Source organism: Artemia sp. Qi Xiang Cuo, chromosome 4, assembly GCF_049724085.1.
Source record: "Artemia sp. Qi Xiang Cuo chromosome 4, ASM4972408v1, whole genome shotgun sequence".
Taxonomy (NCBI): Eukaryota; Metazoa; Arthropoda; class Branchiopoda; order Anostraca; family Artemiidae; genus Artemia; species Artemia sp. Qi Xiang Cuo.
Genome location: NC_142797.1, coordinates 62,940,331 through 62,966,488, shown reverse-complemented (window position 1 = coordinate 62,966,488; position 26,158 = coordinate 62,940,331). Strand labels below are relative to the sequence as shown.

Here is a 26,158-nt window from a genome sequence, read left to right as displayed (position 1 = left end):
TGAATCCTTGCAATTTGATCTCATTCCCAGGAACAAAATCTGCTGCCAAAATCATTGTCCCAGCGTATTTTTTTAGAACGGACGCTTAAGAATCATCTTAATAATATAAAGATTTATACAAACAGATCTATACAAGACGAGAAAGTAGGGTCAGCTGCATGTATATCCTCTCTGAGCCTCAATCTTTATTCTCCCCTCCCATTTGGATCTTCTATTTTATCTGCTGAGCTGAATATTATCCTCCTTGCTATAGAAGTGCTTTTAAAATATTGTAATTATTTTAAAAACATCCATAGTTTAACGAATTCCCTTTCCGCTGTATCCCCACTCAACAAGATCAATAAAATAGCTGACAATAATGATCTAAAAAACTGTCAGAAGACAGCTTCTAAATATAGAGTCAAAAGTTAATCGAAGATAAATTCCTAATGATATAAGTATTAAACCTTAACCACAAGCATTATTATGAATCTCATTACAAGGGGTATAATCAGAAAAAGAATACGAAGAGTTCGTAACCAACAGTAATCATTTCCTTTTGCCCGAAGAGATCAAGCTCTTTCATATCTTTGGATGAAATCAGAAAGGTCTTTTACTTAATCTAACTATTTGGGGATTGACCTTCTTCTTTTGTGTCGTACATGACTCTCAGCTGATGAAACCACGTAACATGTCTTTTTTTATTGCCAGCCCCAGTGGGTGAAGACTATAGCACTCAAGTGTCTTTGCTCTAAGCAATAAATCATGGTTCTCCTGTGTGATTCTGAATTTTTTCAACACCCATAATGACAAAATAATTTTTGAAGTATCGACTGATATACTAAAAAAAGAAACTAGTTAACTAGCTTTTCTTCTCCTAATTTAAGTGTGTACTACCTGAATCGCCTGGTTTATCAATTCATAATCAAGACCCTGTTCTATAGCAAATCAATAAAGAGGTGAAAGAAGGTCATTAAAAAGTTCTTGGTGTATATGGACCTTTTACTTTGCGAAGAAAACATATTGTAAGTAAACATATTGTAATTCAACTACTGTTCTTCCGATAACAACTAGACTTATTTCAATAATATTCAAGCCAATTAAAATGCAATATTTTGTGGAACTTCCCAGGAGTTTTCTAGTTTAATTTCACAATAATTTCTGCTTTTTTTTTAGAATGATGGCCGAAACAAGAATTTGTGGAATAATTTATTTTTTTTAATTTGATCTTTTGGTGTTGAGAACGTAGCCGAAATAATCGTAATTCTTTTGCTTTTGTGGCAACTTGGCAGAATGGATCATTTTCGACTTGTAAAAAGAAAAGGAAAAAAGAAAAAAACATTGGAGAAAGACAGATTGAAGGGGTAATAGTCTTATTTGAGCATAAGTTTATCAATAGGTCATATTAGCTCATTGTAGCTGATTATCTCTTCTGGAATCTTTCTTGTCAAATTCTGCTAGACAGGAAAAATGATAGCCCAGGCTAATCTCACTTTGTAAAGGAAATAAGCTACTTTGGTCTAGGTTGAATGAGGTAGGCTAATGTACCTGTTACCCATTCCCGAAATAGACTGGAGATTTGATTGGGTCTTCAGAAGGAAAGATGTTCCTAAATAGAATTAGGTGTTATTAGTGCAGGGTTAGTCCACTAGGCTACATAGGCTAAGGAAACTTGTTAAGAAAGCAATTCTTACTTTATTATATAGGCCGGTAAAATTCTACTTTAGTTACTTTTGGAATATATTTTAATGAACAAGGTTAAAAGCAGAAGTTGTGTAAGGTAAGCAGTGATTTATATTTATGATAGTAATATAGGATGAAATAAAATTCTACTTTAGTTACTTTTGGCTATCTTGGAAAGGGGTTGGGTTAGGAAAATGAAACTTTCAGGGATGGATGTACATGCTAAGGTTTGTCCCGGGAAGGTACTTTGAAGTACCTACCTCCCCTCCTCCCCCCTCTATATAATGGTAAATTACTGCACATTACTAGTTGTTTTTAACTCATATTTCATCCTATATTACTATCATAAATATAAATCACTGCTTACCTTACACAACTTCTGCTTTTAAACTTGTTCATTAAAATATATTCCAAAATCCTATTTAAATCCTAAGCCATTTAATTTTCAACCCATGCTGACTTTCTTTATGGTATATGAAACCAGCTTTGTTGTGATGTCACACTTGCCTTATCAGAAATCCTTACCCTTAAGGGTAGCAGGCACATGCCAAACAACTCTGTTGATAAGACCATTTAAACTGTATTAATTAGGGAAAGGATTTGACAAGAGACCAGTAAAAATAACCTAGTCCTTTTTAGAGGACAAATTATGTCATGGGAAGATGTTTTTGAAGTTCCCCTTCCACCCAAACTTAAAATTTTCTAAAATTCTGCTTTAGAAGCTTTTAAAATATTTCTAAAGTACTAAAAGATAGAGTGCTAAAAACATCAGAATTGACTTCAGAGGACACATTATATCACGGGAAAAGGTTTTTGAAATCACCCTTCGCCAAACTCAAAATTTTCTAAAATTCTACTTTAGAAGCTTTTAAAATATTTCTAAAGTACTAAAAGATACAGTGCTAAAAACATCAGAATCGACTTCAGAGGACACGTTATATCACGGGAAGATGTTTTTGAAATCCCCCGTCCCCCCAAACTCAAAATTTTGCAAAATTCTACTCTAGAAGCTTTTAAAATATTTTAAATATTTCTAAAGCCCTACGACATACAGCGCTACAGACATCAGAATCAACTTTAGAGGACAATTTATGTCATGGGAAGATGTTTTTGAAATCCCCCTTCCCCCAAACTCAAAATTTTCCAAAATTATATTTTAGAATCTTTTTAAATATTTCTAAAGCTCTAATAGATAGAGTGCTAAAAACATCAGAATCGACTTCAGAGGACACGTTATATCAATGGAAGAGGTTTTTCAAATCACCCGTCACCCCAAACTCAAAATTTTCTAAAATTCTACTTTAGTATCTTTTAAAATATTTCTAAAGTATTAATAGATACAGTGCTAAAAACATCACAATCTACTTCAGAGGACACGTTATATCACGGGAAGAGGTTTTTAAAATCCCCCTTCTCCCCAAACTCAAAATTTTCTAAAATTCTACTTTAGGAGCTTTTAAAATATTTCTATAGAACTAATACATAGAGTGATAGAAACATCAGACTCAAATTCAGAGGACACGTTATATCACGGTACGAGTATTTCTAAATCCCCCTTCCCCCCCACTCCCAGTTTTCCAAAATTTTACTTCAGCATCTTTTTTACTAATTTCTAAAGCTCTACTAGATAAAGAGATCACAACTTAAGAATCCACGTAAGAGGAGATGAGATATCATGGGACGAGGCTGTTAAAATCCCCTTCCCCCCAAACTCAAAATTTTCTAAAATTATACTTTAGTAGCTTCTTAAATACTTCTAACGCGATAAAACATAGAGTGCTATAAATCTCAGACTCGACTTCAGAGGACACGTTAAATCACGGGACGATTTTTTTTGAACTCACACCGCCCCCCCCACTCAAAATTTTGCGCAATTCTACTTTAGAAGCTTTTAAAATATTTCTAAAGAGCTACGACATCGAGCGCTACATACATCAGAATCAACTTGAGAGGACACTTTATGTCATGGGAAGATGTTTTTGAAATCCCCCTTCCCCCCAAACTCAAAATTTTCAAAAATTCTACTTTAGAAGCTTTTTAAATATTTCTAAAGCACTAATAGATAGAGTGCTAAAAACATCAAAATCGACTTCAGAGGACACTTTATCTCACGGGAAGAGGTTTTTGAAATCACCCTTCCCCCCAAACTCAAAATTTTCTAAAATTCTACTTTAGAAGCTTTTAAAATATTTCTAAAGTACTAAAAGATACAGTGCTAAAAACATCAGAATCGACTTCAGAGGACACGTTATATGACGGGAAGAGGTTTTTAAAATCCCCCTTCTCCCCAAACTCAAAATTTTCTAAAATTCTACTTTAGGAGCTTTTTAAATATTTCTAAAGCACTAATAGATAGAGTGCTAAAAACATCAGAATCGACTAGGATATTTACATCTGTTAAGAAGCGACTATTTCAAATGCAGGAAAAACGCATACTAAGTTGACCTATCTTTCCAATATATTTATAACCCAATTCACTGTTATCTTTGTTTGACTATTCCCGCCGTTTAACAATGAAACAATTAATTAATGCTTCAACAGATATTACGAGTTACAGCTTCAGTCTGTAAATGACAATTATTGAGATATGTCTTGCAATTTTTGTGAAATAAATTTCTGTGGTGGTATCGTTCAATTTCGTACTGTTGAGGCAGTCTTAGGGTTGTATTATAACCATGGCATGTTATTGAGAAGCAGGAATTGCGATTTTTGTTGGCAGATTTGCGTAAAATATAGAAATTCGTTCCGTTGCCAGAAGTCTAGGCTTATACCTATCCGAGGTGGCCGTGAATATTCTCAGGTTAAGTGTAATTTTTCAAAATGGATCTATGACAAAACATGGATGGCTCGTTCACACCTTTCTGAGCTAGAAAATTTCCGTTTTTTGAGGATTTGGCTTCAAATACCGCCTCCAAGGAAGGATTTCATGATCAACAATGTTACTTGTTGTAAACAAACCTTTGTGGATTGGAGCCAGTTCTGAAGAGAGGTTTTTATGTACATATGTCATTCAAACTTCGCTCCTTTGGGAGGAGGAGTCATTGTTGAGATAGATGAAGCCCAATTTGGGAAGCGTAAATATAATAGTGGTCGGATTGTCAAGGGTAAATGGGTATTTGGTGGAATAGAGCGAGGAACTGGTAATTCATTCATGGTTTCTGTGCTGGATAGAAGTAGTGCCACGTTGTTGGGAATTATCCAAAACCGAATCCTGCCAGGGACAACAATTATCAGCAACTGTTGGAGGGCCTACGATTGCCTGGCTAGCCAGGGCTATCAGCATTTACGCGTCAACCACAGCATAAATTTTGTTGACCCTGCAACAGGTGCTCACACACAAACCATTGAAAGACACTGGCGTGACGTTCAAGACAATATACCCAGATATGGCAGAAGAGAAGAACATATGGAAGGATATCTGGCAGAGCACTATTTAAAAAAAAAATATTCAATCTCCTTGAGAATGCACCCTTTCTTGAAACATATATTAGAGCTTTATAACCCCAACGAAATTGTTTTTTATGGGTATTGTTTACTAATTAATTTTTAAAACATTGTAACAGAAAATTTGTCAATTTACTGTATCTAACCCCATTTGTTATTAAAGCAATTCAAATTTTTTTGTCCAAATAGTTTAGTGTAGCAATCTTCATTCTTGAAGTTACAAGACGTTATTAAAGTGTAAATAGGGAGGGGGAGCGAGGGGGCAGAAGTAAATATTTGACTATAGATTATTCGGTACTTGTGCATTATAAATAACTCACCACTATACACGAAAGAAGTTAAGTTTGGTTACTGGTAATGAAATAAAATAAAATAGTATTAAAATATAATAGTTTAGAAACAAATTTGGGCTATATATTTGCACATTAGGGGGTGGGGGGGGGGGTAAATCAGAGCATATATTAAATATGTAAACTAACCTAGGTACCTTTTTCCCTCCCTAAACCCAAAAAACAACAGTTTAAATATTGTAAAAGCAATAGGAAATAACGTTTGGCGATCCATTTGTATAAAAAATACCCTTTTGTCTTGTTTCCTTTTACAGTCTAGAGCAGTGTTTTATTTATAATGCACAAGGACCGAATAATAGATATTCGTTTTGATTATTTTTTTTTTGGAAACCCCTTAACATTTTGAGTTGGGTAACCACATAAAACATATTAAAATAGCTTAATCATATCAGGATGAAAAATTTTGATTTTATTTTTTACATCCGAGATTTAAAATATGTAAAAAATGTTGGAACTTATATAAAAATTTTCTTTCGAGGGTGCAAAGGTTAGTTGAAAGGAGATTTGATAGCGGGGGGAGGGGGTGGGCGGGGGCGGTGGTCAGCAACCTGCTCGCGGTGCCCCTGCTTATACTAATCTAAGCTGACCATTTCGTTGCAACGTGTTGCACCGGAATAATACTCTAAAATCTGGTTGATAAATTGCATGTCTAACAAATTTGTCTGAGTTTTGTAAAAGGGGGAAACAACCCCTAAAAGTAAAAGATTTTAATAAAACTCATACCATCAAATTTGTGGTTCTTGGCGAATCCCCGCCGGAAATTCCCCCCGGAAAATACCCCCCCGCAGAAAATATCCCCCCCCCCACGGGAAAGACCCTCACGGAACATCCCCCCTCCCCCCCAAAAAATACCCCCGTGGTACCTAAGGCTTTTCAAATTATCAACCAGATTTTAGAGTATGAAGGGGGAAAGGGATGAATGGTAAGGGGGATTTCTAAAACTTTGAATAACCTTTAAAAATTTGTGAGTTATAGCAACGGAACCTTGCAAAATAGATCTTCTGTTTAAATGAAGTAGGCCTACAACAAAATTGTTTTCAGCTTCAAAACTTTGCTCAATCCCAACTTATAAGGTTTCAAATGTATGCAATTACATTTCCAAAATTTTGGAAATAAAACATTGATATGGCTTAAAATTCTGCTCAAATAACTGAAATTGCGCTTTCAGAACTAAAGCCAGAGAAAAAGCAACTGATAACTGAAAATTAAGGTAAAATGTTGTTTTGTCAAAATTTCAATGGCTATTTCAAAAACATCTTCCCATGACATAAAAAACATCTTCCCGTAACATAAATTGTCCTCTAAAGTTGATTCTGATGTTTGTAGCGCTCTATGTCTTAGCGCTTCATCTTCACAAACATCTTCCCATAACATAATTTATCCTCTACAGTTGATTCTGATGTTTGTAGCACTCTATGTCTTAGCGCTTTAGAAATATTTAAAAAAACTTCAAAAGCAAAATTTTGGAAAATTTTGAGTTTGGGGGGAGGGGGATTTCAAAAAAATCTTCCCATAACATAATTTGTCATCTGAAGTCGATTCCGATATTTGTAGTTCTCTATATATAATTGCTATGGAAATATTTAAAAAACTTCTAAAGTATAATTTTTGAAAATTTTGAGTTTGTGGGGACGGGGGATTTAAAAAACATCTGACCATAATATTATTTGTACTCTAAAGATGATTCTGATGTTTGTAGCGCTCTATGTCTTAGAGCTTTAGAAATATTTAAAAAGCTCCTAAAGTAGAATTTTAGAAAATTTTGAGTTTGGGGGGAAGGGGGATTTTAAAAACTTCTTCCCGTGATATAACGTGTCCTCTGAAGTAGATTATGATGTTTTTAGCACTATATCTATTAGTGCTTTAGAAATATTTTAAAAGCTTCTAAAGTAGAATTTTGGAAAATTTTGAGTTTGGGGGGAAGGTGGATTTTAAAAACCTCTTCCCGTGATATAACGTGTCCTCTGAAGTCCATTCTTATGTTTTTAGCACTCTATGTTTTAGCGCTTTAGAAATATTTAAAAAGTTCCTAAAGTAGAATTTTATAAAATTTTGAGTTTAGGGGGAAGGGGGATTTTAAAAGCTTTTCCCGTGATATAACGTGTCCTCTGAAGTCGATTCTGATGTTTTTAGCACTGTATCTTTTAGCTCTTTAGAAATATTTAAAAAATCTTCGAAAGTAAAATTTTGTAAAATTTTGAGTTTGGGGGAAGGGGGATTTTAAAAATCTCTTCCCGTGATATAACGTGCCCTCTGAAGTCAATTCTGATGTTTTTAGCACTGTATCTATTATTGTTTTAGAAATATTTAAAAAGCTCCTAAAGTAGAATTTTAGAAAATTTTGAGTTTGGGGAGAAGGGGGATTTTAAAAACCTCTTCCCGTGATATAACGTGTCCTCTGAAGTCGATTCTGATGTTTTTAGCACTGTATCTTTTAATACTTTAGAAATATTTTAAAAGCTTATAAAGTATAATTTTAGAACATTTTGAGTTTGGGGTGAAGGGTGATTTCAAAAACCTCGTCCCGTGATATCACGTGTCTTCTGAAGTCGATTCTTATGATTTTAGCACTTTATCTAGTATATCTGTAGTGATATGTAAAACTGCTACTATATTAAAATTTTGTAATTTTTTTTGGTTGGGGGAAGGGGGATATTAAAAACCTCGGAATATTTTCGCAAGGGTAAAATTATGTCGTGACTTTATTTTCGTTAAATCACTCTCAAATTGCTGTAGAAAAAAATTATAAGATAATAAATCAGAAATTTATAATAGTGTGTGTGTGGGGGGCAGGGTGATTTTAAAAACCACTTACCGTGATATAACGTGTCATCTTAAGTCGATTATGATTTTTTTAGCACTGTATCTTTTAATACTTTAGAAATATTTTAAAAGCTTCTAAAGTAGAATTTTAGAAAATTTTGAGTTTGGGGTGAAGGGTGATTTCAAAAACCTCTTCCCGTGATATAACGTGTCCTCTGAAGTTGATTTTGATGTTTTTAGCACTCTATCTATTAGTACTTTAGAAATATTTAAAAAGCTTCTAAAATAGAATTTTGGAAAATTTTGAGTTAGGGGGGAAGGGGGATTTCAAAAACATCTTCCCATAACATCATTTATCCTCTACAGTTGATTCTGATGTTGGTAGCACTCTATGTCTTAGCGCTTTAGAAATATTTAAAAAAACTTCAAAAGCAAAATTTTGGAAAATTTTGAGTTTGGGGGAAGGGGGATTTCAAAAACATCTTACCAAAAAATACTGTTTTCTCTGATGTAGAGTCCGATATTTTTATCTATATATCTCTGAGTTCTATGTATATATTAACCCAGAAAATAAAGTATAATTGTGTTATAATTTGAGGGTTGGTGGACGTTGGATTTATACCAAAACTGCCCCTACTATCCTAAGTACTCTAAAGTGGCTTATTTGGTTTTTAGTGCTAGCTTTATGTTAAATGTGTATATATTTAAAAAGCTAATAAAGTATAATTTTAGAAAATTTTGAGTGTGGGGGGAAGGGGGATTTTAAAAGCATCTTCACGTGATATAACGTGTCCTCTGAAGTCGATTATGATGTATTTAGCACTCTATCTATTAGTGATTTAGAAATATTTTAAAAGATTCTAAAGTAGAATTTTGGAAAATTTTGAGTTTGGGGGGAAGGAGGATTTTAAAAACCTCTTCCCGTGAAATAACGTGTCCTCTGAAGTCGATTCTGATGTTTTTAGTACTCTATGTGTTAGCGATTTAGAACTATTTAAAAAGTTCCTAAAGTAGAATTTTAGAAAATTTTGAGTTTAGGGGGAAGGGGGATTTTAAAAGCTGTTCCCGTGATATAACGTGTCCTCTGAAGTCGATTCTGATGTTTTTAGCACTGTATCTTTTAGCGCTTTAGAAATATTTAAAAAATCTTCTAAAGTAAAATTTTGGAAAATTTTGAGTTTGGGGGAAGGGGGATTTTAAAAACCTCGTCCTGTGATATAACGTGCCCTCTGAAGTCGATTCTGATGTTTTTAGCACTGTATGTATTAGTGATTTATAAATATTTAAAAAGCTCCTAAAGTATAATTTTAGAAAATTTTGAGTTTGGGGAGAAGGGGGATTTTAAAAACCTCTTCCCGTGATATAACGTGTCCTCTGAAGTCGATTCTGATGTTTTTAGCACTGTATGTTTTAATTCTTTAGAAATATTTTAAAAGCTTCTAAAGTAGAATTTTAGAAAATTTTGAGTTTGGGGGGAAGGGTGATTTCAAAAACCTTGTCCCGTGATATAACGTGTCCTCTGAAGTCGATTCTGATGTTTTTAGCACTGTATCTTTTAGAGCTTTAAAAATAATTAAAAAAAAATCGAATGTATAATTTTGTGTTTGGGGGAAGGGGGATTTTAAAAACCTCTTCCCGTGATATAAAGTGTCCTCTGAAGTCGATTCTGATGTTTTTAGCACTCTATGTCTTAGTTCTTTAGAAATATTTTCAAATCTAATTAAGTATAATTTTAGTTATTTTTTTGTTTGGGGGGAAGGGGGATTTTAAAAACCTCTTCCCGTGATATAACGTGTCCTCTGAAGTCGAGTCTGATGTTTTTAGCTCTGTATCTTTTAGTACTTTAGAAATATTTTAAAAGCTTCTAAAGTAGAATTTTTGTAAATTTTGAGTTTGGGGTGAAGGGTGATTTAAAAAACCTCTTCCCGTGATATAACGTGTCCTCTGAAGTCGATTCTGATGTTTTTAGCACTCTATCTCTTAGTGCTTTAGAAATATTCAAAAAGCTTCTAAAGTAGAATTTTTGAAAATTTTGAGTTTGGGGGGAAGGGGGATTTCAAAAACATCTTCCCATGACATAAAGTGTCCTCTACAGTTGATTTTTATGTCTGTAGCGCTATATGTCTTATCGCTTTAGAAATATTTTAAATAATTTAAAAGCTTCTAAAGTAGAATTTTGAAAAATCTTGAGATGGGGGGGCCGGGGGATTTCAAAAAAATCTTCCCGTGATCTAACGTGTCATCTGACGTCGATTCTGATGTTTGTAGTACTCTATGTTTTATCGCTTTAGAAATATTTAAAAAGCTCCTAAAGTAGAATTTTAGAAAATTTTGAGTTTGGGGGGAAGGGGAATTTAAAAGCCTCATCCCGTGATATAACGTATCCTCTGAAGTTGATTCTGATGTTTTTAGCACTGTTTCTTTTAGCGCTTTAGAAATATTTAAAAAAGCTTCGAAAGTAAAATTTTGGAAAATTTTGAGTTTGGGGGAAGGGGGATTTTAAAAACCTCTTCCTGTGATATAACGTGTCCTCTGAAGCCGATTCTGATGTTTGTAGCGCTCTATGTCTTAGCGCTTTAAAAATATTTAAAAAGCTTCTAAAGTAAAATTTTGTAAAATTTTGAGTTTGGGGGGAAGGGGGATTTCAAAAACATCTTCCCATAACATAATTTATCCTCTTCAGTGGATTCTGATGGTTGTAGCTCTCTATGTCTTAGCGATTTAGAAATATTTAAAAAAGATTCTAAAGTAAAATTTTGTAAAATTTTGAGTTTGGGGGGAGGGGGGATTTTAAAAACCTCTTCCCGTTATATAACGTGTCCTCTGAAGTCGATTCTGATTTTTTTAGCGCTCTTTGTCTTAGTACTTTAGAAATATTTAAAAAGCTCCTACAGAAGAATTTTAGAAAATTTTGAGTTTGGGGGGAAGAGGGATTTCACAAACATCTTCCCATAACATAATTTATCCTCTACAGTTGATTCTGATGTTTGTAGCACTCTATGTCTTAGCGCTTTAGAAATATTTAAAAAAACTTCAAAAGCCAAATTTTGGAAAATTTTGAGTTTGGGGGAAGGGGGATTTCAAAAACATCTTCCCATAACATAATTTGTCCTCTGAAGTAGATTCAGATATTTGTAGCGCTCTATCTATTAGTGCTTTAGAAATATTTAAAAAGCTTCTAAAGTATAATTTTGGAAAATTTTGAGTTTGGGGGGAAGGGGGATTTCAAAAACATCTTCCCATCATATAATTTGTCCTCTAAAGATGATTCTGATGTTTGTAGCTCTCTATGTCTTAGCGCTTTAGAAATATTTAAAAAGCTCCTAAAGTAGAATTTTAGAAAATTTTGAGTTTGGGGGGAAGGAGGATTTTAAAATCCTCTTCCCGTGATATAACGTGTCCTCTGAAGTCGATTCTGCTGTTTTTAGCACTCTATCTATTAATGCTTTAGAAATATTTAAAAAGCTTCTAAAGTAGAATTTTGGAAAATTTTGAGTTTGGGGGGAAGGAGGATTTTAAGAACCTCTTCCCGTGATATAACGTGTCCTCTGAAGTCGAGTCTGATGTTTTTAGCACTCTATGTTTTAGCGCTTTAGAAATATTTAAAAAGTTCCTAAAGTATAATTTTAGAAAATTTTGAGTTTGGGGGGAAGTGGGATTTTAAAAGCTTTTCCCGTGATATAACGTGTCCTCTGAAGTCGATTCTGATGTTTTTAGCACTGTATCTTTTAGCGCTTTAGAAATATTTAAAAAATATTAGAAATTAAAATTTTGTAAAATTTTGAGTTTGGGGGAAGGGGGATTTTAAAAACCTCTTCCCGTGATATAACGTGTCCTCTGAAGTCGATTCTGATGTTTTTAGCACTCTATGTCTTAGTTCTTTAGAAATATTTTACAATCTAATACAGTACAAGTTTAGTATATTTTGAGGTTTGGGAGTAGGTGGATTTAAAAAACCTCGGCCCGTGATATAATGCGCCCTTTGAAGTAGAGTCTGATTTTTTTATCACTCTCTCTTTAATAAATTTATAAATATTTAAAAAGAAACTTAAGTATAATTTTAGAAAATTTTGAGTTTGGGGGGACGGGTGATTTCAAAAACCTCTTCCCGTGATATAACGTGTCTTCTGAAGTCGATTCTGATGTTTTTAGCACTTTATCTGTTAGATCTTTAGAAATATGTAAAAAATCTTTGAAAGTAAAATTTTGTAAAATTTTGAGTTTGGGGGAAGGGGGATTTTAAAAACCTCTTCCCGTGATATAACGTGTCCTCTGAAGTCGATTCTGATGTTTTTAGCACTCTATCTCTTACTACTTTAGAAATATTTAAAAAGCTACTAAAGTATAATTTTAGAAAATTTTGAGTTTGGGGAGAAGGGGGATTTAAAAAACATCTTCCCGTGAGATACCGTGTCCTCTTAAGTCGATTGTGATGTTTTTATCACTGTATCTATTAATACTTTAGAAATATTTTAAAATCTTCTATAGTAGAATTTTAGAAAATTTTGAGTTTGGGGGGAAGGGTGATTTCAAAAACATCTTCCCCTGATATAACGTGTCCTCTGAAGTTGATTATGATGTTTTTAGCACTCTATCTATTAGTGCTTTAGAAATATTTAAAAAGCTTCTAAAATAGAATTTTGGAAAATTTTGAGTTTGGGGGGAAGGGGGATTTCAAAAACATCTTCCCATGAAATAAATTGTCCTCTAAAGTTGATTCTGATGTATGTAGCGCTCTATGTAGTAGCGCTTTAGAAATATTTAAAATATTTTAAAAGCTTCTAAACTAGAATTTTGAAAAATTTAGAGCTGGGGGGGCGGCCGCAGTTCACACAAATCGTCCCGTGATATAACGTGTCCTCTGAAGTTAAGTCTGATGTTTTTAGTACTAGATGTTTTAGTGCTTTAGAAATAATTAAAAAGCTCCTAAAGTAGAATTTTAGAAAATTTTGAGTTTGGGGGGACGGGGATTTTAAAAGCCTCTTACCGTGATATAACGTATCCTCTGAAGTTGATTCTGATGTTTTTAGCACTTTTTCTTATAGCGCTTTATAAATATTTAAAAAAGCTTCTAAAGTAAAATTTTGGAAAATTTTGAGTTTGGGGGAAGGGGGATTTTAAAAAACTCTTCCAGTGATATAACGTGTCCTCTGAAGACGATTATGATGTTTTTAGCACTCTATGTATTAGTGCTTTAGAAATATTTAAAAAGCTCCTAAAGTAGAATTTTAGAAAATTTTGAGTTTGGGGAGAAGGGGGATTTTAAAAACCTCTTCCTGTGATATAACGTGTCCTCTGAAGTCGATTATGATGTTTTTAGCACTGTATATTTTAATACTTTATAAATATTTAAAAATATTCTAAATTAGAATTTTAGAAAATTTTGAGTTTGGGGGGAAGGGTGATTTCAAAAACCTCTTCCCGTGATATAACGTGTCCTCTGAAGTCAATTATGATGTATTTAGAACTGTATGTATTAGAACTTTAGAAATATTTTAAAATCTTCTAAAATAGTATTTTGTAAAATTTTGAGTTTGGGGGGAAGGGGGATTTCAAAAACATCTTCCCATGACATAAATTGTCCTCTAAAGTTGATTCTGATGTATGTAGTGCTCTCTGTAGTAGAGCTTTAGAAATATTTAAAATATTTTAAAAGATTATAAATTAGAATTTTTAAAAATTTTGAGTTTGGGGGGAGGGGGATTTCAAAAACATTGTCCCGTGATATAAGGTGTCCTCTGAAGTCGATTCTGATGTTTTTAGTACTCTATCTATTAGTGCTTTAGAAATATTTAAAAAGCTTCTAAAGTAGAATTTTTAAAATTTTTGAGTTTGGGGGGAAGGGGGATTTCAAAAACATCTTCCCGTGATATAATTTGTCCTCTAAAAAAGATTAGGTTATTTTTACTGGTCTCTGTTGTCAAATCCTTTCCTTAATTAATAGGCTACAGTTTAAATGGTCTTATCAACAGAGTTGTTTGGCATGTGCCTGCTACCCTTAAGGGTAAGGATTTCTGATAAGGCAAGTGTGACATCACAACAAAGCTGGTTTCATATACCATAAAGAAAGTCAGCATGGGTTGAAAATTAAATGGCTTAGGATTTAAACAGGATTTTGGAATATATTTTAATGAACAAGGTTAAAAGCAGAAGTTGTGTAAGGTAAGCAGTGATTTATATTTATGATAGTAATATAGGATGAAATATGAGTTAAAAACAACTAGTAATGTGCAGTAATTTACCATTATATAGAGGGGGGGATGAGGGGAGGGAGGGACTTCAAAGTACCTTCCCGGGACAAACCTTAGCATGTACATCCATCCCTGAAAGTTTCATTTTCCTAACCCAACCCCTTTCCAAGATAGCCAAAAGTAACTAAAGTAGAATTTTACCCAGTAATTTACCATTATATAGAGGGGGGATGAGTGGAGGTAGGTACTTCAAAGTACCTTCCCGGGACAAACCTTAGCATGTACATCCATCCCTGAAAGTTTCATTTTCCTAACCCAACAGAATAATCCTTTTTAACATATTTTGCAGGGGGAGAACCTTTTTCTTCACTATTTCCTTGTATTTCCAGTTTTGTATCACAGAGTATTTGAAAACAAAAAATCCAGTTGAATACATGTTTATTTTTCAGGATTTTGTTAAAAAAAAATTGGACAACAGTGAACAAAGTGAAGATAAAGGTTCTCCCTCTGCAAAATATATTAGCTATGATTATTCTGCATATTATGAAGTAAGAAATGTTTTCTTAACATGTTTCCTTATATAGTAGACCAACCATGCACTTATACCTAAGTAGCCTAGTACCATAGCTATGATTCCTCTTTCCAAATGTCATATTTGTATTTCTGACATTGCACCCTACCCTTTATACAATAAATCTATCCCTTGCTTTTTAGGTAAATTACCAGAATAGCAGCTCTCCAGAAGGAGACATGCTAGATCAAAAAGAGCCATTTTTAGATTGCTAGGCTATTACTATCTGTGTGGCCACTTATATTGTATTTTGTGGTATAATACCACAATTTTAAGATAAATGCCACACTTTTTTCTAATTATACTGTGAAATGACTTCAATCAGTGTATTTATACTGCAAAATAACTTATCACTGAATATATACTAAGTAAGGTCACCATACAGGAAAAGGGACACATGTTTGCTCTCTGCTTCTCATGTAATTAACATGCTTCCAAGAGCAAATATATTAGAACTCACAATAGTATTGTATACTGTATTGTTGAGTGGCCAGCCAATCTACTCCCATGAGGCCATGGTAATGAGCAGGGTACCACAGGGAACTGTACTAGGCCCAACACTTTTCTTGCTGTACATCAATGACATTTTCAATCATGTAGATAATAGTATGCATTTGTTTGCTGATGATGCCAAACTGTTCAGCATTGCAAATCCACAGACCCTCCAACATGATATAGACAGGCTACAGGATTGGCCTCAAGACTGGCTCCTTCAATTCAATACAATTAAATGCTGTATTTTGCACCTTGGACCTAACAACCCAATGGCTACCTACTCAATTTACAATCCCATCACAAAAACAAGGGAGCATCTAGAGAATAGAGAAGAAGAAAGGAACTTTGGTGTCATCATTGACGACAAGTTGAAGTTCCACAGCCACGTTCAGCATGTTGTTTCCTATGCAAATTCCAGCCTTGGCCTATTAAAACGGACCATCAGTAGCCAGGAAGCAACAATATTCCTAAAATTATATAAAGCTCTTATCAGACTCCATCTCGATTTTGGCATGTGTCTTGCAGGTCCTTCTTATTGGCAGGATGTAAGGCTAATCAAAAATGTTCAGAGGGGAGCAACAAAATGCATGAAAAGTCTAAAATAAACTCCATATGAGAACCACCTCAAGCAACCTAAGCTACCTACCCTCGTCTACAGATGTTTGCAAGCAATATGATGCTGACTTACAAACTTTGAGAAGAAAACTCTACCATCTTTAGCAGCAGTCATAGCACAAGCCATCATTACACAAGAGGACACTCCAAGAAGCTGCCAAAGTTAAGCTCCAAATCAAGAACCCGTCAAATGTACTTCTCAAGAAGAGTCATAAATCATTGGAATCAATTGAAGGACTCAACTGTCAGTGCTCCCTCCATCCAGTCTTTCAAATGCCACCTTGACAAGGAGTGGGAGAAGAGGCAGTGGAGGTTCAATTGGGAGTTGTCAACTCAAGAGCACTACAGGTCAAGAGGACCTTAAAGCTCTCAAATGGATTAAGGTGATTAAGGTAAGGTGTATTCAAATATAGGCTAACACTCATTTCCTGTAGAACATACATTCCAAAATTTAGAAAATTATCTGTTGTTTAAACTGATTTCTTACTGCATATTATTCATTCAAATTAAATGTGAATGTAAAGTTGCAGAGGTGCTGTCAAGAGGAAGTAGGTTATAAACCACTTATTCCTTCATGTAGCCTAGGCTGTTTCATGGTTGGTCACTGACAACTTGCTGAAGTTTGTGAAAAGTATGCCATGGCCAGATTTGCTGAGCCATGCTAGTTTGATTAGAATAAAAGCAAAAATCATTGTTCAATAGGCTCTGGCATTTCAGTTTCATGAAAAGCTTCTTGTCAATCTAAAAACTAACCTTTTCTCAGTGCATATTGACTAGACAATAGATCAGTCTATAGCCAAACAACTCTGTTTGTGTCAGTTTCTGTAATGTCATAATGGATTTACTGGTAGATTTACTTTCTCTGTTAGAGTGTAATCAGGGATTGCTATCTGTTATTTTCAGTTAGTTGGTTGGAGAGAGGGACTATGTTAAGAAGACAGGTGCTCCCATACAAAACTAGATTGGAGATTGCATCACTGATGGGAATAAATTACTTAGTTAAGATGTTTGTTGAAGAAAAATAACCATGGGTTACAGTTGTGAAATTGAGCTGTCATTAATATTCCCTGGTTGCAAGTCATAATTGTAAAAAAAAGGTAAGAGTCTGGAAGATTAATGCAAAAAATTTTGCAATCCCCTTTAACACAGTGCAAAATGACAAGATCCAAATGAAAATATCTGAGTCTTTACTTGGGTGGAATAACACATATTGCTTGCTGTGGCTCCCACCTGTTGGCTTTCATTTGAAAACTCTACAAGGAGTATTCCCAAGTTGTGGGATACTCACATGTTGTAATTGGACTCTTTTTTTTTTATTAAAGGTCCCTCATATATGAATATCAAACCAATTCTAGATCATTTTTGCTTCTCTGAAAAGATAAATGACTTCCTCTATTTTCTGACCCCTCTAGTTACAAGCTAACAGTTCCTAGTAATCAGTAACTCTTTTAGTGCTATACCTCCAGCATATGGAATAAGATAAAGATGCACCAGAAATGGTATTTCATATTGAGTGTAACTTTATCTGAAGGTTTGAATCTTGAAAATTTGAACAACTCTGACATTATGGTGTATTGATGCCATATCCTTACACTAAAATCTGCAACCAGAGCAGTAATGTTTCCAAACAATTCAAAATTGATATAATATTTTTTTCTTGCCAACATCAAATGTCATTGCTGAGCACATTTTTTATTTTTTAGAGGAAGTCAAAACTGACATGTAAAATCATCTTAGTTCAATAAAAGTCAGCAAAATCATTTTAGTTCAATAAAACGTCAGCAGATTCATTTGCTAACTCTTTCGTTGACATTAAAAGTGGAATGTGGTATGAACCCTCAGTGAAAAGGTAGGTTGAGCCATGACAAGGGGGAGCTAGAACTGGGACTTGTTAAATGTGTACTTCAAGTGAATGGTAAAGCAACCTCAAGTGACAGCACTGCTGTGAATCAAAATGTTTTAAGTAGTGCAGACAATTTAGGTCTTGACAAGCATGACCATGCTGTCAGATACTGAGTAACCTTTGTCTACCTATGCAAATGATTCCTTTTAAAGTTTTAGTATCTTTAATATGATAATTGTCATTAAAATCTAGTCATGATCATAGTAACGCTCTTTTGATAGCCATTTTGTTTTTTATTTTCCTCCCGCTTTTTTTCAGACAATGTTACATATCATGTTAAGTATACAGTATTTGTCCAACAGAAACCGTAAGAGTTACTTTTGTCATAAAAAAAAAGGCTCTAGTATCACCATAAATCCCGTAGGTGCGCATGAAGATAGATGCAATCTTTTCAAGCCTAGTTATAATGTCCCCAAATACCTTCAACAATTAATTTCGATCAGTTATTTTAACTAGGGTTTGTCCTGGTGATGGAGTCAAGCGTTGGTAGAGAAGGAGGGGGGGGGGGTCAAGAAAGAAAGTTTCAAACACTTATGTCTTTGGCACTTATGTAGACAAAGGAGTCACAATCTTCTTTGCTTTGGGGCAATAGAAGGAGTAAAAATATGCTGATAAATCAAAAACCAAGCCATGCTGAAGATTCTTTTTTAAGCAAGCAAATAATGTGCTCTCTTAAAAGTTGAAAATTGTTGAAAAGCATCACTACAAATTATATTATTCTTTACAATAATTTTTTGAAATATATTTTAGGGAAGTAAGTTGTGTAAAACTACTTCTGTAGCACAAAGTGTCTAAGCTTAAAAGTGGAAAAAAATGAGCATTTGGTTTGAGAATGTCATTTTGGATATTTGTGGAGCCTGTAAAAACTTTTCAATCCAGCATTCTTGTCTTTTGGAGTTTGTCAAACTGTCTATTTCCCTTAAATAAAAAAAGATCTGGCAGGAGACTGGAAGTGTAGACTGGCACATTTGTCTCTTTTTTTTCGTTTTCAAGGCCGGTATATCAGAGGAACAAAAAACATAAAAATGGGACAAAACGACAGTATACACATTATTTCTAAAGAAAGCTCCGAAAATGAAGCAAGCGTTGATAGATAAACTTTTAATCTAGTTTAAAACAGAAAAGAGTAGATTATCCTGCTTCCAATTTTCTAGAGAACGGATGGTCTGGACGAGCTATTGGTGAAGTAGAACGGGTGAGAGTGCCAGAAAGTGGGGAAAAGATATGAATTTATCATCGGGAACTATTTTTCCCTTTCTCAAATGGGGTGGGTATCTGGGGGATGTCTCTTTTAACTCTTATTCTATCTTTCTTGATCAAAGTTCGTGGCAAAATCTACCACTTAAAAAATAATAAAGAATAGTATTCATTTGCTAGAAAAGTAGGAAGGAAAAATTGCTTTTAAAAAGTAAGTTTTTGTTGACACTAGTGGTGACATATTTGCATTATGGGTATCAAAATATACCATAAATTATGCTGGGGTTTTGGTAGAAAAGATACTGCAAAAATACTGGTTTTTTCATTTACTGGCACTGCTTTATGCTATTGGTTGAGTGGCAACACTGAATGCTATGCTCTTTTTTATGGTTTTATGGTTACAGTATAAGTCTAGAATTGGGGCTGTTGAGAAGGAAACATGTTAAGAAATCAATTCATAGGCCTACTTCATAATATGCAGAATAATTATAGTTTGCACATTTTTACTACAGTTCCACTTTACTTTACTCCTCCTCTCCCCTAATATGTAAATATATAGCCCAAATTACATGTTTCCAATAGGACTTCTGGTTTTTGATTTCATTACAGTTGATTCAATTTAAGGATATCCATGTTGAAACAAAGTAATGCATCACAAAATGCACAGGAAGTATATAATTTGGGCTAGCCTATATATTTGCACATTAGTGGGGGGACTAGGGGTAAGTATAGTATAGCTGTTGTCAAAATGTGTTAACTACAATTATTCCACATATTATGAAGTAAGAATTGTTTTCTAAACATTTTTTCTTTCTCAACATCCCCAATTCTAGAGTTAGATCCAATAGAATTCTGAAAACTACTTAAAAAATCCCAAAAATACTTAGCCTGGCATACTTATAACCTTCCTAAATGCAATCTCCTTTGCTTTACCCCCCCCCCCCCCCCTAATATGCAAACATATAGCACAAATTATATATATTTTCTATACATTTTCCAGTTCTTTATTTTCTTGATGCTGCTTATTTGCCATTAAATCTATTTCAACAAAAGGCAGACGTAATCAAGAAACAGAAAAGTACCCCCCTCCTATATACCCATTGGGTATATACAGAACAAACATAAAATAAAAATAATACCATTATATTCTTTATTTTATGCTTCTTTTACTGGTTATGCTGTGTAGACTCAAGAAATCCAGTTTAGCACAAGTTATTGTGGAAAATATTCAATAAAAATATTGTTTTGAATAAGCTAAGTAAGTTGCAGTTGCTGCATTGCACATGGGGTGAGTGGGAAATGTCCTCAACTAAGTTTGTCTAGTGGACTCTACTGTTAGTTAATTTTGTTTTTACCAAAATTTTAGTTGGTAAAACAGTCAGGAATGACAATATGCCAGTTGCTACCCCCCCCTCTCTGATGATTCTGCAAGAAGCTACTCTTCTGTGTTTTTGCTTTACATTACCATGAACTGTACTTTGCAATAAGAATCTCAAAAATTAAAAAGGCATTAAGAAAATGCACAACCCAAATAAAAATTTGAAAATATCAACTTGTATACATTGATCACCATGAATGAACCAACAGGAGAGGGGTTAGTGAGGTCTTATGCACTTGTGAGATTGTACCAAAAAACCATGACTTATAATATCTTTTTGGTTTTTGACCTATCCTCTACTTTGTAAAGAAGCTACCTTATCCTACCCAGATATCTGACCTGTGTGCCCCTAAGCTCATCAGGCATAATTTGCATTTTGACTTCAACTAAAAAATTAATTTGTTCATTGGTGTACACAAGTAGCCTTGTTTAATATATGCTATAATTATAGTGTGTAAAATTATACACACTGTTTTTATAATTATTAATATAATAATTATTTTTATTATATTAATAAAAATAAACAAGGCTATAATTATAGCCTTGTTTAATAATCCCACTTTGATTGTGGATTCTTACTTTAGAATAAACTGCAATATTTTGGTTAATGTTTGGAATGTTGTTTGATATAAATATATACCATTTTCGGTTCTATTAAATGAATACAGGATAGGAAGTTTTCCATGGAGGGTTTCAGCTTTGTGGAAAAAAGTTCCAAAATACCCTGCTTAATTACTGGATGTTAGATTATACAATGACTATAGTTAATAGGGTCTGGATTGATTGAGGATGTAATATAGGACCTTCATAATATAGTATAGTATGGTAGTGAAGAACAATTCTAGCTTTTGGTTTGAAAGATAGTTTTAGTCAGTTCTAATATTGGAATATTATTTATTCTAACTTTACTTGTTTTGTTTTTAGGTCTTTTCAAAGTTGCTTAGATGAACTGAGTTTAAGTGAATTCTATGAAAAGTTCAATGCATCCCTGCTGAGATTTTCATTTCAAGAAATAATATGTTATGGTCTTGGAAATTTTCAGTCATGTCTCAACAGCAGATATCAGTTGGCATTGCTAGTCCTAATGAAAAACAAGTTAGATATAAAATGCTACTGTTATGATCCAGTTTTTACTCAAGAGGAAATATGCTTTTTAGAGGATTTAGAAATTTGTATTATTAGGATAAATGAGGAGGGTAAAAGAAGAGTGACGTCATCCACACTTTTTTATATGCCTCATTGTCCATATACGTTGTCAAACAATATTCTTTGGGCAAACTGGGACAAGACCCAAATTCAAAATATAGTGATTTTAGCCAATAGCTTCCAAATGATTTTTACAAATAGTACTAAAAAGGTAGTGGACAATGATTGTCACTACATGACTAGAGCTTTGCAATTCCTGAGTGAGATAGAAGTTGACAATTGTTTCAGGTTTTGTGATATATTTAATGATACGAGTTTTCATACTTTCAGGAAAAATATTCCTGACGACAATTCAGTCTGGGAAAATTGTCCTGAGCCTAAATATAAAGAAGAAACAACAGAGATTATTCAGAACATTGAATCTCTTGCAATATGACACTCAGTGGAAAAACAGTGATATACAACTTGTTGCAAGAATTTAAGAAAGCTTCATCTGTGAAAGATATAAGAAAAACCCCTTTATATGCATTGATATCATCTGAATATAGAAGGAACGAGCTGACTGATGAGCAAACATGCAAAGCTCAACAAGAATTGAAGCATGTTGCTGATTATTTGAGATGCTATTTTGAGAGCTCTAGAAAGTTTCATGAGATAAGGCTTGAATATCATGGTAAAACTGAAAGAACAGTTGAACAGACAGCCACCATGGTTGGATTTAAGTTGCCTCATGATCCAAAATAGCTTCATTTTAGTATAATTTATTGAACAATACATTTCTTTAAAAGTAAAATTTGCTTGTTGTAAATGTATATATTTATACTTTTTGTCTAGACTATGGTGTTAATTGTTATAAGTTGCAGATCACAAAGAAAGGTGCAATTTTTTGTTCTTCTTCTGTTAAAATTTATGGGCATTCCAGCAGAGGCTATTTACTATTTGTCACTGGGGCCTCTGATAATCTGCACAAAGAGATATCTCTTTGGGCAATGGGTCTCCTACTTGGCTGGTCAATATTTAGGAAATTTTTGGTAATTTTATCTGCACAATGATTACCCATAATACCTAAGTGGCTTGGAATATATTGGAACTACGTCTTCATATCCTTAAAAGCAAGTGCATTTGTGAGTGTTAGACAGTGAAAAGTATCTAGGTCTAACTTGTATTGTGAGGCCAAATCTAGGAGCTCAAGGGTTGACATTGGATCTAGACAAATGATATATTTTCTAAATTAAATCCAGGCAGAAAACTGTTTATAACATATTCCAGGGCCATATTTATGGTATTTATTTCATCTGACACAATACATATATTACCAAAAATTGTATCACCAATTGCAATATTTTTATGTAAAAACTATATGAGAATTCAACAAATTTTTCTGTACATGCTGAAGGGATATAAGTTTTTTTTCCAATATGAGTAAGGGTTTTTCTCCTATCGATTTTTATTTAAGGGAGTATCCAGTTGCAGGGTGGGGGGTCTGGGGGAATTTGGGGGCAGTGGACATAGCAAGAACTGGGGATTCCATTGAACATTTCCAGATCATGAGCTAAGCCTCTAAAGATGGATGCATTTTTTAGCATGCTGTGCAGTATTTATATGATCTATTTGATTTTATTCTTTCACAATATTTACTTGGGAGGACATTTCTTCTTTTGTTTAAAGTTGATAGTCTACTCTCTTTATGCAGGAAGTTAGTTTTAATGGATTTCCTGAGACAAAATATGAAGTGGGTAATGTCATTTTGTGTGGTTTCAACTTTCTGCAGTTTGGTCTTCACAAGCACCATATACATTGATCCCATAGTCAATTTGAGGTCTAATGTAGCGTTTATAAAACTGAAATAGTATTTTCTCCCTATAGCCTCAATGTGTTATAATAGTCTTTTTGTTTATTCTAGTTTATTTTATAGCATTTTTTTATTTTATTGTAAATGCGGTTTTGGAAATTAAGTTTTTGATCAAGTATTAGCTGTAGATAATTTATGTTGTTGGCCTCAGGGATTGTGATGCAATTTAGTTCTAAAATAATTTTAAAAAAAAACTTCTCGAAAAAGAAGTTTTTCACAGAATAAAAGAGCCATAATAAACTTAAGACAAGCATAAAAATATATCTGTAATAATTCAAACTCAAAATGACCAGAAGTTACTTTTAAGGAATAAATAAAACCCATAACAAACAGAAATTAAATAAACAATCATAGCAAACCAACAACAGCTGCTAATATAAATGAATAAATAAATCTTAAAACAAGTGAAACTTAATTGAATGTTTAAATCAAACTTAAAATGAAGAAAAATCACTACAAACAAGAATTTGGCACCCTTCCTCCTCCCTTAACAGTGGAAGTCTAAAGCCTGCTGTCTCAATTGCGTTTTATCCAAAACTATATGTGTCTTGAACAGTCCTTGGAAAGAAGTAATAAAATTAAACTGAATATTTGATATATAATACTATTAATTGCTGAATTCTCAGCAATTCAAGATTTTATTTCTCTGTAATTTTTATCTTTATTGTCAGTGTTGTAAGTAAAAAAGAAACAATCTGTGATATAATTTGCTTTCAATAAAACAGAAATGACAGAGTAGGCTTTAGACGTTTATAGTTAAGGGAGGGGGAAGGGGGCAGTTGTCAAACTCTTGTTTGTTGTAATTTTTGTCTGTTTTCAGATTTATTTATTCATTTACATTAGTACCTGTTGTATATTTGTTTGTTATGAATGTTTATGTAATTCTGTTTGTTTTGGGTTTAATTTACTCTTTAATAGTAATTTCTGCTTATCTTAAGCTTAATATGGATGTTTACTTTTCTTTGAAGAACTTTTTTTTCATTAATTTCTGTTTGTTGTTGGTTGCCAAAGTTTCAAGTTTTTCAGCATCAAAGTTTCATCAAATTATCAAAAGATCAAAGTGATGTTTTATTAAACATTAAAGTTTTAAGTCCAAATTCCCTTCAATATTCCCCAAAAATAGTCACAAGTGGATATAGTAGCAGTTGCAAGAAATCGCAGTCACAGTTGAATGTTGTCGCAGTTGAAATTAGTCACAGTTGCAGTCACAACCAAACTCATTTCCAGCCGTAATAGTAGCAATAGTAGTAGTGGCCCTGAAAGTTTCAAATTTATACCCATACTTATTCCTAAAATATTGCAAATGATATTTGCCTCAATACCCTTGGCCTTTTTGGCAAAACCGAGGATCAAACATGCCCCCCCCCCCCTGTTTCCCAATGATAAACCATGCATGTAAAAAATGGACAAATTACATAATTTACATTCCTTGTCCTGGGGCTGTAATGGCATGCCATCCCCAGGGACATAGCTTTGTGACTTTCGAAGAAAATGGCTTTTTAATCTCTCTATCAGTTGCAAGACAAGCATCACAAAGGACAAGCGGGGAGGGGGGGGGGTGCACTCGTTCCTTTTTCAACATCCCTCTCAACTTGACTTTAAAGTTTCAACTTAATACTCTTAGCCGTTCCTTTGATATTGCTATTGTGTCATTTTGACAACCATCCTGCATATAGTGAGCTTTGATTTTTTTTGACATGCCCCTCAAAATTTTCTAAAGGTTTTAACTTAAACCTTTAGTCTTTTTGGAGACTCAGGATCAGATATGCCCCCTTTTCCCAATAACCAACCTTGTATATAAACAATGGGCGACTTTATGACTTACGAAACCTACTCTGGGGGGTTACATCATCCCTGAAAGTTTAGTAATTTGACTTTTTGTCTATTTTGACAAAAGATGGCTATTCCAAATTTTGGTCAGATATTTTTAGAGAGAGGATAGCTCAAAGGAGAATGCAAGGGAGGCTGGTTGCCCTCTGACAACTTTTTAACATGCCCTGAAACTTTAAACTAAATACCCTCAACCGTTCTTGTGATATTGCAGATACACCTTTTTGCTGAACAGGATGCACATAGTATCTTTAGATTTAGCTTAAAATGCCCCTCAATATTCCCTGATTTCCTGAAGTTTCACCTTAATATCCTTGTCTTTTCGAACACACCTGGAATATACATTCCCCCTTTTTTTCCTGCTGATAAATCTTGCATGTAAAAAGTGCCAATTGCAAAAAGTGACAATCCCCAGAGGCATATTTATTAGAATTTTTGACTTTTTTTTGAAGAAAATCACTTTTTCAAAATTTCGATCGGTGATGAGGGAAGGATCTAAAAATTGGGAGTATCTAAAAGAGCAAGGGGTTCTGGCTGCCCTCTGATAGCACTTCAACATCCACTAAAATTTCCAGCTTAATACCCTCAGCCGTTCCTTAGATATTGATGTACTTCCTTCTGGCAACCAGTACACATACAGCGTGTTTTATTTTGTTCGGATCCCTCTTCAAAGCTGTGGGAGGTTATGTCATCCCCATAGGCATAGTTGTTCGAGCTTTTGACTATTATGAACAAGATTTCTATTTCAAAATTTTGATCAA

The 26,158-nt window shown here is 33.8% G+C and overlaps 1 protein-coding gene across 1 annotated transcript; it reads left to right on the top strand.

The window, feature by feature from the left end:
- The first annotated feature begins 1,256 nt into the window (after positions 1 to 1,256).
- LOC148953314 (protein FMC1 homolog) lies at positions 1,257 to 23,666 on the top strand. Its single transcript, XM_089087619.1, has 2 exons — positions 1,257 to 1,343; positions 22,046 to 23,666. The coding sequence occupies exon 2, from the start codon at positions 22,148 to 22,150 to the stop codon at positions 22,457 to 22,459; it is 312 nt and encodes a 103-aa protein (XP_088943745.1). The 5' UTR covers positions 1,257 to 1,343; positions 22,046 to 22,147; the 3' UTR covers positions 22,460 to 23,666.
- The last annotated feature ends 2,492 nt before the right edge of the window (positions 23,667 to 26,158 follow it).

Bases quoted from the DNA above. Each gene is read 5' to 3' on its own strand.
- LOC148953314 (XM_089087619.1), top strand. From the start codon at position 22,148: ATGACACTCAGTGGAAAAACAGTGATATACAACTTGTTGCAAGAATTT.